General features: G+C 49.4%; 1 protein-coding gene and 1 long non-coding RNA gene across 9 annotated transcripts in view; one reads left to right on the plus strand and one right to left on the minus strand.

The window, feature by feature from the left end:
- The first annotated feature begins 240 nt into the window (after positions 1-240).
- On the plus strand, positions 241-5321 carry LOC144338296 (uncharacterized). Its single transcript, XR_013412294.1, has 4 exons — positions 241-378; positions 1294-3226; positions 4277-4979; positions 5222-5321. It is a non-coding gene; the product is annotated as an uncharacterized LOC144338296 (long non-coding RNA).
- A 3163-nt stretch (positions 5322-8484) lies between these two features.
- Positions 8485-16421, minus strand: part of ZDHHC7 (zinc finger DHHC-type palmitoyltransferase 7) — a 58285-nt gene continuing 50348 nt past the window's right edge. For 4 of the 8 annotated variants that reach the window (XM_077987037.1, XM_015126726.3, XM_015126727.3 and 1 more), the window contains 5 exons: positions 15680-15804; positions 13140-13236; positions 11886-11967; positions 11120-11250; positions 8485-10547 (listed from right to left, as the gene is read on the minus strand). In XM_077987037.1, the coding sequence (XP_077843163.1) occupies positions 10371-10547; positions 11120-11250; positions 11886-11967; positions 13140-13236; positions 15680-15804 (612 nt within the window). In that variant the 3' untranslated portion in view covers positions 8485-10370. Of the gene's footprint in view, positions 10548-11119; positions 11251-11885; positions 11968-13139; positions 13237-15634; positions 15805-16421 lie in introns of all 8 variants that reach the window. The other 4 variants (XR_013412275.1, XR_013412276.1, XM_077987034.1 and 1 more) reach the window with 2 other exon arrangements.

The raw sequence follows: 16421 nt of genomic DNA on the forward strand, positions 1-16421 counted from the left end.
GGACTTGGTTTTGTTTGGTTGGTTATGTTCTTGTTTGCTTTTTTTCTTTTTTAAAAAACCCACAGAAAACTGCTAGACCATCTTAACTGCGATCACCATGTTATCCCCAAAAAACCAAGTAAGGGGTAAACAAGATGGGCACGGAATCAGGCCTCTCCCGCTCTCTGCTCCATGGGTCTGGCTTCCAGTGAGGCGAAGGCTACAGAGCCCTCTGCAGCCCATCCTGTGATAGTCCTCACCATTTCTTTTCTCTTCTTCTTTTTTTTTTTGAGATGGAGTCTCGCTCTGTTGCCCAGGCTGGAGTGCAGTGGTACGATCTTGGTTCCCTGCAACCTCCATCTCCTGTGTTCAAGCAATTCTCCTGCCTCAGCCTCCCGAGTAGCTGGGACTACAGGCACCCACCACCACGCCAGGCTAATTTTTTTTTTTTTTTTTGTACTTTTAGTAGAGATGGGGTTTCACCATATTGGCCAGATTGGTCTCGAACTCTTGACCTTGTGATCCACCCGCCTCTGCCTCCCAAAGTGCTGGGATTACAGACATGAGCCACCACACCCAGCCATCCTTACTATTTCTTGAGCACCTATGTGCCAAGCATCCTCTTGCCCTTCAGGATTCATTATTGCTGATCCTCCCAGCAGCTGCATGAGGCAGAAGTTGTCGTTTTACAGACAAGGAAACTGAGATGCAGAGGCAGGAGGTGACCCACTCCGGGCCTCACAGCTAGTGAGCCTGGTGCTGGGATCCTGAATAGCTGGCAGATGACCGGATTTGGCGGTTTCTGGCTGCATTGAACTTGAAAAGCCTATTCCCCTCCACCCAGGGAATCCCCTACTCTTTCTGACCCTGAGTCCCAGAGCTGTGATTTTGAACTTGGAGCGTGTTGCTAAAACACAGATCACCGGGTGGACATCAGAGTTTCTGATTGGAGAGGTCTGGGGTGGGGCTGAGAATTTCCATTTCTAACAAGTTCCTAGTGATGCCGACGCTCCTGGTCCACGGAGGGGGATGTGCTTTGAAAACCACTGTCCTAAAAAAAACAAGTTCATTCACATGAAGGTGTGGGGGACAGAAGACAGCTTCGGTATGAGGCTTCTCCCAGTTAGATGTGATGCTGTGGTGGGGAAGTTACAGGCTGAGGGTGGGAAAGGAAGGGACATGTTTTGTTTGGTTTTGTTTCGAGACAGAATCTCATTCTGTTGCCCAGGCTGGAGTGCAGTGGTGTGATAGCTCACTGCAACCTCTGCCTCCTGGGTTGAAGCAATTCTCCTGCCTCAGCAATTCTCCTCCCAGGTAGCTGGAATTACAGGCGCGCACTACCATGCCTGGCTAATTTTTGCATTTTTAGTAGAGATAGGGTTTCCCCATGTTGGTCAGGCTAGTCTCAAACTCCTTACTTCGGGTGATCGGTCCGCCTCGGCCTCCCAAAGTGCTGGGATTACAGGCATGAGCCAGCGTGCAGAAGGGACATGTTGAGGGAGGGAAACCCTCGCAGCTCCCACTCATCACACCCAGAGCCCAGAGGAGGGGAGGGGGTGCAGGGCGAGTCCTGGCTGCTCATCTCTGGCCTGGCTGGAGCAGGGCCGCTTGAATCACACACGTGTGTGTCTGGGTTGCTCTCCCTGCCTATACAAAGCAAAAGCCCCAGCAGGTGCTGCTCTGTCCCCGAGGGACCCAGCCATAGTCCCACCTCTCCCTGCTTCTCTGGAGCAGGTGCTCTGACTGATCAGAGCTGGGAGCTTCCCAGCGCTGATGGCTACAGGTGGAGGCTTCCCGGGCTCTCCACGGAGCTGGGCAACAGTCAGCCTTCCAGGCCACCCAGGGAGCAAGTGTCTGTCCCCTGGTGCTGCAGATGGCTGGGCCTCACCCAACAGAGACCAAAGAAAGGCCATGCGCAGACCCCTCCTGGCCTCTCACACCACCCCTCCACCCCTCCACCCCTCCACCCCTGCTCCAGCTGACCTCAGCGTTCCCACCTGAGAAGCCCTCACAACCCACCCAAGAGGGAAAGGCCTTTGATGTCACTTCTCTTCGGAAGCCAAATTTTGCTTTGCTCCTAGGCTTTGGGGGAAGAGCTAGCCCATCTCTTAAGAAACCTGGCTTCAAGGAATCTCTCCCATAGTCAGCCTGCGACCCTCTGTGTGGCGTTAACCCCTCGGCGCCTTCTCCAAGCCTGGCAGAATAAACTGGATGAATTTTGCAGCTCAGAGCCCCAGCATTCTGGGGTCTTAACCAGTTCTGACTCCACATTGATGTGGGGAAGAGAAAGAGAGATCAGACTGTTACTGTGTCTGTGTAGAAAGAAGTAGACATAAGAGACTCCATTTTGTTCTGTACTAAGAAAAATTCTTCTGCCTTGAGATGCTGTTAATCGGTAACTCTACCCCCAACCCTGTCCTTGCAGAGACATACGCTGTGTTTACTCAAGGTTTAATGGATTCAGGGCTGTGCAGGATGTGCTTTGTTAAACAAGTGCCTGAAGGCAGCTTGCTTGTTAAAAGTCATCACCACTCTCTAATCTCAAGTACCCAGGGACACAAACACTGCGGAAAGCTGCAGGGACCTATGCCTAGGAAAGCTAGGTATTGTCCAAGGTTTCTCCCCCTGTGATAGTCTGAAATATGGCCTCGTGGGTGGGAAGGGAAAGACCCGTTCGTCCCCCAGCCCGACACCCGTAAAGGGTCTGTGCTGAGGAGGATTAGTAAAAGAAGAAGGAAGGTATCTGTCTCCTGCCCATCCCTGGGCAATGGAATGTCTCGGTTTAAAACCCGATTGTATGTTCTATTTACTGAGATAGGAGAAAACTGCCTTAGGGCTGGAGGTGAGACGTGCTAGTGTAATGCTGCTCTTTATGCACTGGAAATGTGTATGGAGATGTTTGCATATGCACATCAAAGCACAGCACTTTTCCTTAAACTTATTCAATGTCACAGATCTTTATTCATATATCTTCTTGCTGACCTTCTCCCTACTATGACCCTATTGTCCTGCCACTTCCCCCTCTCTGAGATAGTAAAGATAATGATCAATAAATACTGAGGGAACTCAGAGATCGTTGCCCTGGGCCCACTTTTTCTTTCTCTATACTTTGTCTCTGTGTCTCTTTCTTTTCTCAAGTCTCTCATTCCACCTGATGAGAAACGCCCACAGGTGTGGTGGGGCAGGCCACCCCTTCACATTGACATTAAAGAGACTAAAACTTGGCTGGATGTGGTGGTTCATGCCTGTAATCCCAGCACTTTGGGAGGCGGATCACCTGAGGTCAGGAGTGGCCAAGATGGTGAAACCCTGTCTCTACTAAAAATACAAAAATTAGCCGGGCGTGGTGGTGGGCACCTGTAATCCCAGCTACTCAGGAGGCTGAGGTGGGAGAATTGCTTGAACCCGGACAGTAGAGGTTGCAGGGAGCCGAGACCTCGCCACTGCACTGCAGCCTGGGTGACAGAGCAAGACTCTCTCAAAAAAAAAAAAAAAAAAAAAAAAAAAAAAAAAAAAAAAACCAAAAAGTCCCACAGGAGTGTACTGCAACGAACCCAGCCCTTACCTGTCCCAGGGCCTTTGCACGTCAGGTAACCCAGTTACAGCCCCTCACCTCCCGCTGACAACTCTGTCCTTCACAATATCCACGCTGATAGTGGATATCTCCTGTTCTCAGCACTGATAGCAGAAATCAGTCTACAAATTGCATATTTAATTTATTGTATTAGTATCTTTTTTTTTTTTTTTTTTTGAGACAGAGTGTCCCTCTGTTCACCCAGGCTGGAGTGCGGTGGCACAATCTTGTCTCACTGCAACCTCCGCCTCCTGGGTTCAAGCAATTCCCCTGCCTCAGCCTCCTGAGTATCTGGATTTAAAAACATGAGTCACCATGCCCCACTGATTTTTGTGTTTTTAGTAGAGACAGGGTTTTGCCATGTTGGGCAGGCTGGTCTCAAACTCCTGACCTCAAGTAATCCACCTGCCTTGGACTCCCAAAGTGCTGGGAGCACAGGTGTGAGCCAATTTGTGTCTATGGAGGGCAGGCGCCTTGCTGGCACACAGTAGGTGCTCTGTAAATATCTGTGAACCTGCTGAGCAGATGAGCCAGCGGTGGGTGAACTCGTTCCCGCAGGCTGAGTAGTGCGTATTTGCTGTATCATGGCGCCCCCTGGTGGTCGTCATGCAGCGCACGCTGATGGGCCAACCCCTTCTCTCCCCGCAGGGTTAAGTCCCTCACCTGGCACCCTCCTCTCATGTGGCCACCATCGGTGACGTGTGAAAATCCACAAAGTGGCAGCTCTTGGCCCCCATGGAGTTCTGTGCTTCTGGATGATCAGGTGAGTTGCAGGAAAGTCCCTGTTACAGTTTCTCACATTATTAGTAATGGCACCATTATTAAACAGCTAGTTTTGATAATGTTAAAACATAATATGATCCTTGTTTGCTACCTATGGGCCTCTGAGCAACCTCTCTCGACCTCAGTTTCCCCATCCATGAGATGGTGGTGATTGCGAGAGTTCAGGGAAACCGTACATGTTAAATCTTAGCACAGGACAGGCAGCTCTTCCATAAACAAGGGCTATGGTATTTGGGGAAATTTTCTCCTGAGCATGGGCTGATATACCGTGAGAGGTCAGCCCTGTTACTCACCCAGCTGGGCATGTCAGAAAGCTGCTTGGCCTCCATTTCCCCACCTGTGAAATGACCACCTTGGCCACACTGCCTCCCAGGGATGGGGGGAGAGTACCAAGGAACACCGGAGTTTGACAAGTGGTTCCCAGATATGAAGGATGGGGAAAGAATTTTCTGTAGGAGGAGGTCAGACTCCTAGGTACCACCCCCCAGCACCCAAAGGAGAGGGGCAGCTATTCCTGGTAGATCATGGAGTCAAGGACACCAGGCACTACTCGGAGCAGAAAAGGAGAGAGGGACGGGTCTATTTACTGCCCAGCGAAGCTTCTGGGCCCTTCTCTACCGAGCCCCAGGAAAGCCAGCAGCCAGTTTTCCAGTCAGGAGCTGGGGACCTCCTCACAGAAAAGCTGGCTCCCTGCACAGCCCTGCCAGGCAGTGGGCTGGTGACTCACGCAGAACGTGGAGGAGAGCTTCCAATAGGAAAGCCAAGAGCACGCAGAGTAGAGAATGCGGAGTGGGGAGGCTGGGAGAAAACCACCCAGGAAGCCAGGGGAAATGCAAAACAAAACCCCAGTATCCTTAGAGACAGCGAACGGCAGGGCATCCGCAGAAGACACTCGAGATGATGTTTCCTCAGAACCACAAAGGAAAATAACAAGTTTCTGGAAATTAAAACTACCATAGCCTGAATTAAAAAAAAAAAAAAAAATCCAGAAGAGCTAAAAGACAAAGCTGGGCGGGGCATGCTGGCTCACACCTGTAATCCCACCACTCCAGGAAGCCTAGGTAGGCAGATCACTTGAGGCCAGGAGTTCGGCCAGCCCGGCCAACATGGTGAAACCCCGTCTCTACTAAAAATACAAAAATTAGCCGGGCGTGGTGGCGCATGCCTGTAATCCCAGCTACTCAGGAGGCTGAAGCAGGAGAATCACTTGAACCTGCAAGGCCAGAGGTTGCAGTGAGAGGAGATCATGCCACTGCTCTCCAGCCTGAGGGACAGAGCAAGACCCTGTCTCAAAAAAAAAAAAAAAAAAAAAAAACAGGCCGGGCGCGGTGGCTCAAGCCTGTAATACCAGCACTTTGGGAGGCCGAGACGGGCGGATCACGAGGTCAGGAGATCGAGACCATCCTGGCTAACACGGTGAAACCCCGTCTCTACTAAAAAAAATACAACAACAACAAAAAACTAGCCGGGCGTGGTGGCGGGCGCCTGTAGTCCCAGCTACTCGGGAGGCTGAGGCAGGAGAATGGCGTGAACCCGGGAGGCGGAGCTTGCAGTGAGCTGAGATCCGGCCACTGCACTCCAGCCTGGGCGACAGAGCGAGACTCCGTCTCAAAAAAAAAAAAAAAAAAAGCAAAGCTAAAGATTTTCCAGAAAAAAGAGTGTACAATAAGAAAATTAGGCCGGGCACAGTGGCTCACGCCTGTAATCCCAGCACTTTGGGAGGCCGAGGCAGGCGGATCACAAGGTCAGGAGATCGAGACCATCCTGGCTAACACTGTGAAACCCCGTCTCTACTAAAAATGCAAAAAATTAGCCGGGCGAGGCGGCGGGCGCCTGTAGTCCCAGCTACTCAGGAGGCTGAGGCAGGAGAATGGCGTGAACCTGGGAGGCGGAGCTTGCAGTGAGCCGAGATCGCGCCACTGCACTCCAGCCTGGGCGACTAAGCGAGACTCTGTCTCAAAAAAAAAAAAAAAAAAAAAAAAGAAAATTAGAGGATCAGTCTAGGCGGTTCAACATGCAATCTTAAAATTAGAAAAGAAAATGGAGTGAATGGGATTCCCAAAGACTTAACACAGAATGTCTGCCAGAACCGGAAAGCTGAGTGTCAGCTGGAAAGAATCTACTGAGCACCAGCACAGCCAGCAGAACTGAGGCCAAGGCACCTTGTCGTCAACCCTGAGAAACTGAGGACTAAAGAGAGGCTGTGGGCCAGGCGCGGCGGCTCACGCCTATAATCTCAGTGCTTTGGGAGGCCGAGGTGGGCAGATCACTTGAGGTCAGGAGTTCGAGACCAGCCTGGGCAACACAGCAAAACCCTGTCTCTTCCAAAAATACAAAAAAGTTATCTGGGCATTGTGACAAGCGCCTGTAGTCCCAGCGACTCAGAAGGCTGAGGAACAAGAATCGCTTGAGTCCAGAAGGTGGAAGTTGCAGTGAACTGAGATCATGCCACTGTACTCCAGTCTGGGCTGAGATCCAACCTGGGTGACACAGCAAGAACCTATCTCAAAAAAAAAGAAAAGCTAAGTCACATAGCACAGGGGCCGGGAGAGTGTGGGCTCTCCATGGCTGCTCTGGGAGCTAGAAAATGGTGGGGTTGTGTCTCCAACAGGCTGAGTGAAAAGTACTTAGCTACATCATCAACCAAAGGTGAGGCAGAATAAGGCATTTTTAGGTGGGCCAAAATACCGGAAACTTGAAGAATAAGGCACCCCTTCTCCAGCAGCTCCCAGGGAGCGGCTGTACCACTGCAAGGATCTGGAAGGTGTAGACCCTGGGACCTGGGAGATTGAACCCACCAACCCTGGAGAAGCCAGGCCCTCTCAGCAGGGAATGGGGGAGGCAGTGCAGGTGCTGCCCGTGGCAGAGGTTGGCTGGGGTGCAGGCACTCAGTGACAGCTGGAACAGGAACACACGAGGCAGCTTCACCTCTGTAAAAGCAAAAAGTTGGACAAAAAAATCATAGGCCCCTATCTGGTTTAGCAGCAAAGTATTCAGTCATCACAACTAAACTTGATGATGTACGAAACATGGGACGCACATATATTCGGTGAATAGGGACGGGAGAGCAGGCAGGAAACCCAGAGTTTTCTGGACTGCAGATGTGCTGTGCCTAGAACCTTCTTCAGAAACTTGCTGGCCCTTTTAGGAAGCCACCTGCACGGGCCCATCGGGCCTGACCGCTGAGCAACTCGTTCTCTTATAGCTCAGAGACTGGCTCAGCTTTCAGCTCCCAGAACCAGCCACAGGGAAAACCAGACGATTTTCCCTCAGCCTCTTCAGGTTGTCTTGGTTAAAATTAGCAGCTGGATAAGCAGCAACGCAGTTTTAAAGAGGTTCCTCAGGAGATGCTGTAGGGCGCCTGTGCTTTTTTTATGGGCACCCTGCTTTTTGTGTGTGGCTCCCAGGCTACCCTTCAAGTTTTTCCCCTGCTTCCATACCCAACCCAAGTTCACATACAATAGAAGATAAGATTTAGCCACCTTCCTATTTCGGGGATATTTTTGTTTTGTTTTAATGCAAGCGTCATACTTCTATATAATGAGCCTACATAACAATCTAATAGAAGGAATACAAATAACATTGCAGCAACATGCAGCAGAGCCACAAATACAAGCTGGAGGGCTGCTGCCCATGCAGTGGCCCAGCTCTGGTGCGCGCCTCCGCGTTCAAGTCTCCTTCACATTTCTGCGTCTCTGGAATGCCACCAGGTGCCCCAAGGCACAGCACATGCAAGGCAGGGCTGTGGCACACACTGACCATCTGGCCTCTGGAAGTTAAGTGGGCATTTTGGTTCCCTCACAGTGCAAATATTAGACAAATTTGTTGAATGAATTAAAATCAAATTGTAGGTACTTGAGATTCTGGACTATGGAGAGAGATTTTGAAACATTGTTTTTAAAGTGCACTAAAAAAAGGACTAAGTAAAACGATGGGAGTCAAACGTTCAACAAGCAGCAGTACTCACTGGGCAACATTTATGAGTCGCACTTGAGCGCCCAGGTCACTCGTCATGGGCATGAAAGCATGTAGAGGTTCTGGAAACTGTTTGGGAGTGACCTTAACAGCCTGAGGCTGGATCCACGAACCACAGAAAGGCACCCCCTGAAAACACTGCCATCCATGAAGAACGGGCACTTTGGAAGCCATTTGAGAACTGTCAATTGATTACTTTATTTCATATAAAAGTTACATTGAAAGAAGAGGTTGAAAAGTCAAGTATACTTGATTTGCACACACTTGCCAAGTCTCACAGGATTCAACCACTTGGATAATTGTTTTATTGATATAACAGGATATACATATTAAAAGCCTCACACTGAAGCCCACACGCATGTCCAACCCAGACAACAATGTGCAAATGAGTATGCAAAACAATCCTGGAAACTCGTGTCTCCAGGATCACCCACAATCTATGCTTTGTCCCGGTGGCTGTGACGCAGTTCTTCCCCCAATGATGCACACACTTCTGCGGTGACCAAGTCCACTTCCAAACCCCCTGCAGGTTTGCTTGCTTGGCTAGGACGGTGGCTCAGGTAGGTCCCTTTGTGGTTTTGCATCAGCAGCGGTAGAAGCCCTGATTCGGATGGGGTACAGAGTAATTAAAAACAAAACAGTTCACAGATGAACAGAAAGGCAAAACCGTTCCGGGAGGGAGACGCCAGCTCCTCTTAGCGTGGAGGGCACGTTTAAAGGAAGACCCTCAGACTTGGTCACAGATTGCTTCTTGATGCGTCCGGCAAAAAATGTACAAACCAGGCAAGTTTAAGGCAAGTCCCCACGGAGGGGAGCTGTTGGCTTTCTGGCGTCATTTTAAGCTCCGCACCAAGGATCCCATTTTATCACCTGTGCCGTGGGTGGAGAAGAAAACAAACGCTAACCAAAAAATCCAACGAGGGCGCCAATCCGACCATTCCCAGCTGGAGCGCTGCCTGTGTGGTGGCACGATCGCCCCTGCCAGGGGCTGGCTGCCTCATGGTCCCCTCACCTTCCCAGAGGTACCCAAGAGCTGGGCCCTGCCTCTCCAGTTGGGATGCCTCCCCTGCCCCACACACCACTAACAGGATCCAGCTGCCCAAAGTATCAAGTCACTGAGCCACGGCTCTGCTCTTACCTAGGTGCCATCTATACACTGCTAATTTGGCTGGAACCAAAAAAAAATCGGTTCCAAGGCCCTCAAGCACTCAAGATTTCTTTAAAAAATGAAAGCAGGAGGGCAACGAAGGGCCGCACAGGAACGGCTGTTCTTTGGATCAAGATGTCCTCCAACAGCAATACATTCATAGTAACCACGGGCAGGACCCCGTGGTTCTCTCCCCTCTTCCCTGAAACGTCGGTTTCTAAAAAATAGCTTGTTTGCTGCACACAGCCGGTAAATGTTACACTGCCTGAACAACACTGGCAATTTTGACACACATGCACACACGCGCACACACGCACAGACACACGCACACACAGACTTGCTGAGAGTCAAAGGCTGTCTCTTCCGGGGCAGCGGGGAGTGGGCCGGAAGCCACCTTCACTGTTCAGTGCACAGATCTTTTGCAACTTCAGTGCAAAGCATCGGAGCTAATCGAGACCAAAACGTCTTTCTATGTAAACGCCCTGCTGTGATCCGGGGAGTGCACTGCTGAGCGGCGGGGTCAGCAGGAGCCCCCTGAAATGACTGCTCGGAGAATCCCTGTTCACTGGATTGACTGTTTTTCATGATTGGAAACAGCAGCTCAGTACACAGGATTTGAATAACCCATGTAATAACCCAGTCTTCTCCACAGAAGTCCCAACTCTGCAGGAGGCCATGGTGGTTGGCTTCTTTGCATGGCCACATACCTTTCCGTCATTGTACAGGTGGGGACTGAGAGCCTCTTCCTCTGCCATCTGTGACTATAAATATATAAAACTCTGCTTGCTGCAAGCAATTGGTTTGTGTAGGTTCCAGTTGCCCTGTTGGTCACAGATGAGCTGTTGATACCCTTCAGACCCCAAACAAGTAAGTGGACGTCTGTGAGCCAGTTCCAGGCTGATGAGCCGGGCCTCACACTGAGAACTCCGGGCCACCTTTTCTGGGTCTCGTGGGCAGTCGCCTAAATCGGAAGCCGACAAAGGGATTCATCCAGAGGAGTGAGGGGGGGCCCCCAAAGACGGACTTCATCCCTTCCCATCGCAGCCTCCGCTCCCATGTGGGCTTCTCACTTTTCAATCGCTCGATCTCCTGGAAGCAGAAAGAAAAGCAAGTGGCAGCGGCTCCAGGAAGCTCGGCAGACCCCACCAAGCCTTGGAATCACACCGTGCTCAAGCACAGTGTGGGCTCGATGGAGGGTCGGTGAGTGAACTCTCTTTCCCAGCTTTGCCCCAGTCCAGACCCCCACGGCCTCTGTGAGCCCAGCCCCGCTGCAGCCATGCGGCCAGCCCCAACTACCACGATGGCCCTCCCAGCCAGGCACCGACGTTTTTCACTTGTTAGTTACTGTGTACAAACATTTACTGAGCGCCACTCCAGGCCTGCAGAGCCAAGCCCTAAAGGCAGTCAATTCCCTAAAATTTACTGACTGCACTGGGAGCTGGGAATCTGCCTGGCTCTGCTGACTCGCAAATCAAACTGAGACTAGAAATATGCACCGCACAGAATGAAAGAAACAGCAAACACAGGGAGCCTGTTGAAGCTCATCAAGACCGTCCCATTACACTCCCGAGTCAGTCCACAGGCACCTGTTGTTGACATTAGGACTTTCCATTCAAGCTTGGACCACATATGAAGTCCACACAGCCGAGAACAAAGCTTACCGTCTCGTCGTTGCATATGGAGTGGATTTGGGTGCCAAACATAACTGCAGTGAAAGTGAAAAACAGAAGACCCTCAAGGCACAGGAAGATCAACAGGATTACAGTTATCGGAGGTGAAAAATCACTGCATTCTGCGGACAAGAGGAAGTTGGTTATAACTGGTCCTGAATACCCCGAGTGGCAGAGTGTTTGGCCGGCTTCCAGGGGGAAGTTGTTCACTTGCTAAATGGGCGCATTCATTGTTCTCCAAGGAGCAACGGAGGGCCACCCCTCCGAGCAAAAATTCATACCATGACTTCCTGGCCAGTGGTTTCAAAAGAGTCTGAGGTTTCTATTGACACTGTATTTGTGAATTAAATGGCAACTGAAGCCAAACCAGAGGAGTTGTGTGCACCCATACCAGTGAGCATTGCTCCCACCTGGGGTGGGACGAGCCAGTCCAGACCTCACTGCATATCTAAGGTAGGATAATGAGCGCCTGTTTTCATTACATTTGATCAGGGTCGATCACTCACGCAAGCAACGCGAAGACTAGTTTGAACAACGGTAGAGCTAGCTAGCTGACCAGGAGACAGACACAAGCTTTCGGGGAAACAATATACTAGCAAAATGGTGGTGTTAAAACTTAATTCTTTAAAATTCAATTCCTAAAATAATTGCAATGATTTCCTTCAAAATTGGAAACCTGGTTCTTCCTTTAAAGCCTTCCCCTTTTACCCAAAAACAGCATGCACGGCCAGGAATGACACACAGCCAGGGAACTTACCAGTCCACTGCCCTCGGACACAGGAGATAAACTGAAATCCACAAAGGATCAGAGCATGAACTGAAGACAGAGCTATGTACATCTACAATGAGGGGGAGATTGATTAGTCATTTTTATTTTTTATATTTTTTAGAAACAGTCTCCCTCTCTTGCCCAGGCTGGAATGCAGTGGGGTAGTCTCGGCTCACTGCAACCTCCGCCTGCCAGGCTCAAACAATTCTCCTGCCTCAGCCTCTCAAGTAGCTGAGACTACAGGCACCATGCCCGGCTAACTGTTTTTGCATTTTTAGTAGAGATGGGGTTTCACCATGTTGGCCAGGCTGGTCTGGAACTCCTGACCTCAAGTGATCTATCCAGCCAGTTAGTAATTTAAACAATTAAATCTTTCTAGGAGCAAAGGCTGATGACACATCATGTTTATACCTCCATCTTATTTGTCAGGGAAAAAAATGAGGGAAGGATTAAATTGCAGTAGTTGACATTTTCCTACCCAAGATCATATTAGACCAAGTGGAATAATTTTACAGAAAAATACAGCTGGGCATGGTGGCTCACGCCTATAATCCCAGTACTTTGGGAGGCCAAGGCGGGCAGCTCGCTTAAGCTCAGGAGTTTAAGACCAGTCTGGGCAACATGGCAAAACCCCGTCTATAAAAAAATAAATAGCTGCGCACAGTGGCTCACAACTGTAATCCCAGCACTTTGGGAGGCCAAGGCGGGCAGATCACCTGAGGTCGGGAGTTCAAGACCAGCCCAATCAACATGGAGAAACCCCATCTCTACTAAAAATACAAAATTAGCTGGGCATGGTGGCTCATGCCTGTAATCTCAACTGCTTGGCAGGCTGAGGCAGGAGAATCACTTGAACTTGGGAAGCGAAGGTTGCAGTGAGCCAAGATTGCGCCACTGCACTCCAGCCTAGGCAACAAGAGTAACACTCCGTCTCAAAAAAAAAAAAAAAAAAAAAAAAAGCTCTAACATACTTTAGGAAGATTCCTGTTATTATTAATAAACGATAGTGATTGAGAACATCTGGGAAAGAATTACAGTGAACACCTAAAATAATACAAACAACATACTGTTTATTTATTGGGACTACTTCCTGCCAATGATAGCACAGTATTATAATTTGAATCCTGGAGAAAAGGTTGGAGAGAAACTAGTCTGACGTTAGTAGATTTCCCTGCTCCAGGCAAGAAGCAGTTAAAGAATTTCAAATTCGATGTAAGTCACTACAAAAATATTTTTACTTACAGTGAAGAGCACAAAAAATCTTTGATTCTTTTCTCCTACACAATTGTTCACCCACGGGCAGTGATGATCCATTTTCCGAATACATCTTTTGCAAATACTGAAAAGGAGAGTTTGATTTTTCAGTATTCCATGCTCTGAGGAAACCAGAGTAACACAACCAAATAAAATCAAAGGTGGAGGAAAATTAGAATGCATATTCTAATACAGCATGTCAAAAAAATATCATACATACTATATTCCTTTAAGGTTTATCATTTTAATTAAATGTCTTCTGTTTATCCTAAAGAAAATATTCAGTGGACCAACAGGATGGGACGAAAGGTCACACTGAGCCATACTCCACGAGTTTTCAGACTCTCCCCCAGTAGAGCTCGATCATGTACACCTATCAATAACGTTCCTAATGTTGCAAGCTTGTAAGTCTATTTCAATAAAAAACAAAATTGAATTTTTACCTTCAGAGAAAGAAACATTCTTCGTATCTTCAAATAACTCCTACCATTCAATCCATATTCACTGATGAATATGCAATATGGATTGCATATTCATCTTGAATCATCAACTATACACCCAGGCATGAAGTCATCTTGTGCTTACGGCTATATTTTACTTTTGCCCAAAACACTCTCTATGTCCAATTTTAAATAACCTAATTTGATTATCAATCACTTTTTAGTCCGAGTTTGCACCATTTAATTACATCAAGCGGCATCAATGGCAGCAGCAGGTTCGCTCCAGGAAGATTTGCTATCATAGCGTCACCTGATTTTTTTTTTTCTTTTTTTGAGACGGAGTCTTGCTCTGTCGCCCAGGCTGGAGTGCAGTGGTGCGATCTCGGCTCACTGCAAGCTCCGCCTCCCCGGTTCACGCCATTCTCCTGCCTCAGCCTCCCTAGTAGCTGGGACTACAGGTGCCCGCCACCACGCCCAGCTAATTTATTTATTTATTTATTTTTGTATTTTTAGTAGAGACGGGGTTTCACCGTGTTAGCCAGGATGGTCTCGATCTTCTGACCTTGTGATCCGCCCGCCTTGGCCTCCCGAAGTGCTAGGATTACAGGCTTGAGCCACTGCGCCCCGCCCATAACATCGCCTTCCATTCATTGACCTCGGCTCCCTGCCCATCCTCCATAGCACCTGACTTCCAAAACATTCCCATTTTATCTTAAGAAACAGATTTATTGAAGTATAATTTATATATCATAGGCCAGGCAAGGTGGCTCATGCCTGTAATCCCAGCACTTTGAGAGGCCGAGGCAGGTGGATCACCTGAGGTCAGGAATTCGAGACCAGCCTGGCCAATGTGGCGTAACACCGTCTCTACTAAAAATACAAAAATCAGCCGGGCATGGTGGCAGGCGCCTGTAATCCCAGCTACTAGGGAGGCTGAGGCACCAGAATCGCTTGAGCCTGAGAGGCAGAGGTTGCAGTGAGCCGAGACTGCGCCACTGCACTCCAGCCTGGGTAAAAGAGCAAGACTCCACCCCCCCCACACCACAAAAAAATTTACATACCATAAAAATCTACCTATTTGCAATGTACCATTCAATGATTTTTATTCTATCTGCAGAGTTGTGAGACCATCACCATCTAATTTTAGAACATTCCCACCATCCCAGAAAGAAACCTCAGCCCATATGCAGTCACTGCCCATTTCCAACCCCAGCCCAAGACAACCACCCACCGACTCTCCGATACCATTTCATCCTCCTTCACTTTCCGGCCAAACCATGTGGATACGAATCTTTTAAAGCTTTCACTCCAGCCATAAAGCAGTCGGCACCCTGTATCTGGGCTTCCTCCCGTTGGAGGCCATCGATGGCTTCCAGCCTATTCAAGCAGGCCACAACCCCCCAGGAGAAGGGTACTGTCCAGGTGCAGCCACGCCCCAGCAGTTTCACAGTACAGGGATGTGTGACAACTATTTCCAGGAATGGAGAAATACACCCAGACATCCACACTTCAACACGTGAAATCAACGGCCAGCCCCTCCAGGAGCAGACAAAGGAGTCAGGAGCTGGCAAATATGGGGGAAAAGGATAAAATACAGCCAAGACCAGCAGGAGTGAGGCATGAGGGCCAGGAAGGCTACTTGAGCCAGGCAGATAACTGGACTGTGGGGTTTAAAAATACAACTTGGTGTTTGAGAGCACACCCAAATAAATACCAAAAAAAAAAAAAAAAAAAAGAGACCACGCCCAAAACAACCTGGCCTCTAAGCTTCACCACCGTAGGATGTGCCCAGGAGCTGTGAGCACACACGTGCTGGCCCGTAGCATGTGTGCCAAAACAGAGGTGGGAACCTCTTCACCTCCTCCGGTTTTTGAGCCACAGCGAGTCCCTCGGGAAGGAGGGGATCCCCGAGTCCATACTGTTTCCCAGTTCCCAAAAAGACTCTAGGGCACTGGCCCTTTACTCAGCTCCCTACCCCAGAAAGAGCGTGATACCTACAGACCTGCCCCTGCAGCGCTGCCCAGATGCTCGGGGCCCATGTACCTGCAGTGGTGGGCGCGCTCAGGTTTAATACAGCCGCGCACGTACCTGCAGTGGTGGGCGCGCTCGGGTTTAATACAGCAGCACTTCGGGCACTTGTAGATCACTTCCCCGGGCTTCAACTGCAAGCTCTCCATGTATTCTTTTGTAGCGTTTCCTTTGGGTACTGCCCCCTACCATATAAGAAGAATGTATTTTAGTTGGGGAGAAGGAAAGTTAAAAAAAAAAAAACACATCAGGCTGGGCGCGGTGGCTCACGCCTGTAATTCCAGCACTTTGGGAGGCTGAGGCGGGCGGATCACAAGGTCAGGAGTTTGAGATCAGCCTGGCCAACCCAGCCTGGCCAACATGGTGAAACCCCATCTCTAATAAAGATACAAAAAAATAGCCGGGAATGGTGGGGTGTGCCTGTAATCCTAGCTACTCAGGAGGCTGAGGCAGAAGAATCGCTTGAACTCGGGAGGTAGAGGTTGAAGTGAGCCGAGATCGTGCCACTGCACTCCAACCTGGGTGACAGTTTGAGACTCCGTCTCCATAAAAAAAAATTCATCTTATATTTTCTATATCATCAAACAATAAACAAAAACTACTTTATTATCCCCTTTGATAAATGGCTTAACCACCTGCATTTTCAGAGGCAAGGCTTGTTCCCAGATAAGGGCACTGACTGTCCCCAGGGGGGCAGGGAACCTCTGTGTACAGCACTTCCCTGTAGCCCCTGCTGATGGGGAGGTAACTGACAAGCACTGCCCAGAGTTTGTTTATCGGGCAGTCAGGGAACAAGGAACAA

Source organism: Macaca mulatta, chromosome 20 (genome assembly GCF_049350105.2).
Source record: "Macaca mulatta isolate MMU2019108-1 chromosome 20, T2T-MMU8v2.0, whole genome shotgun sequence".
NCBI lineage: Eukaryota > Metazoa > Chordata > Mammalia > Primates > Cercopithecidae > Macaca > Macaca mulatta.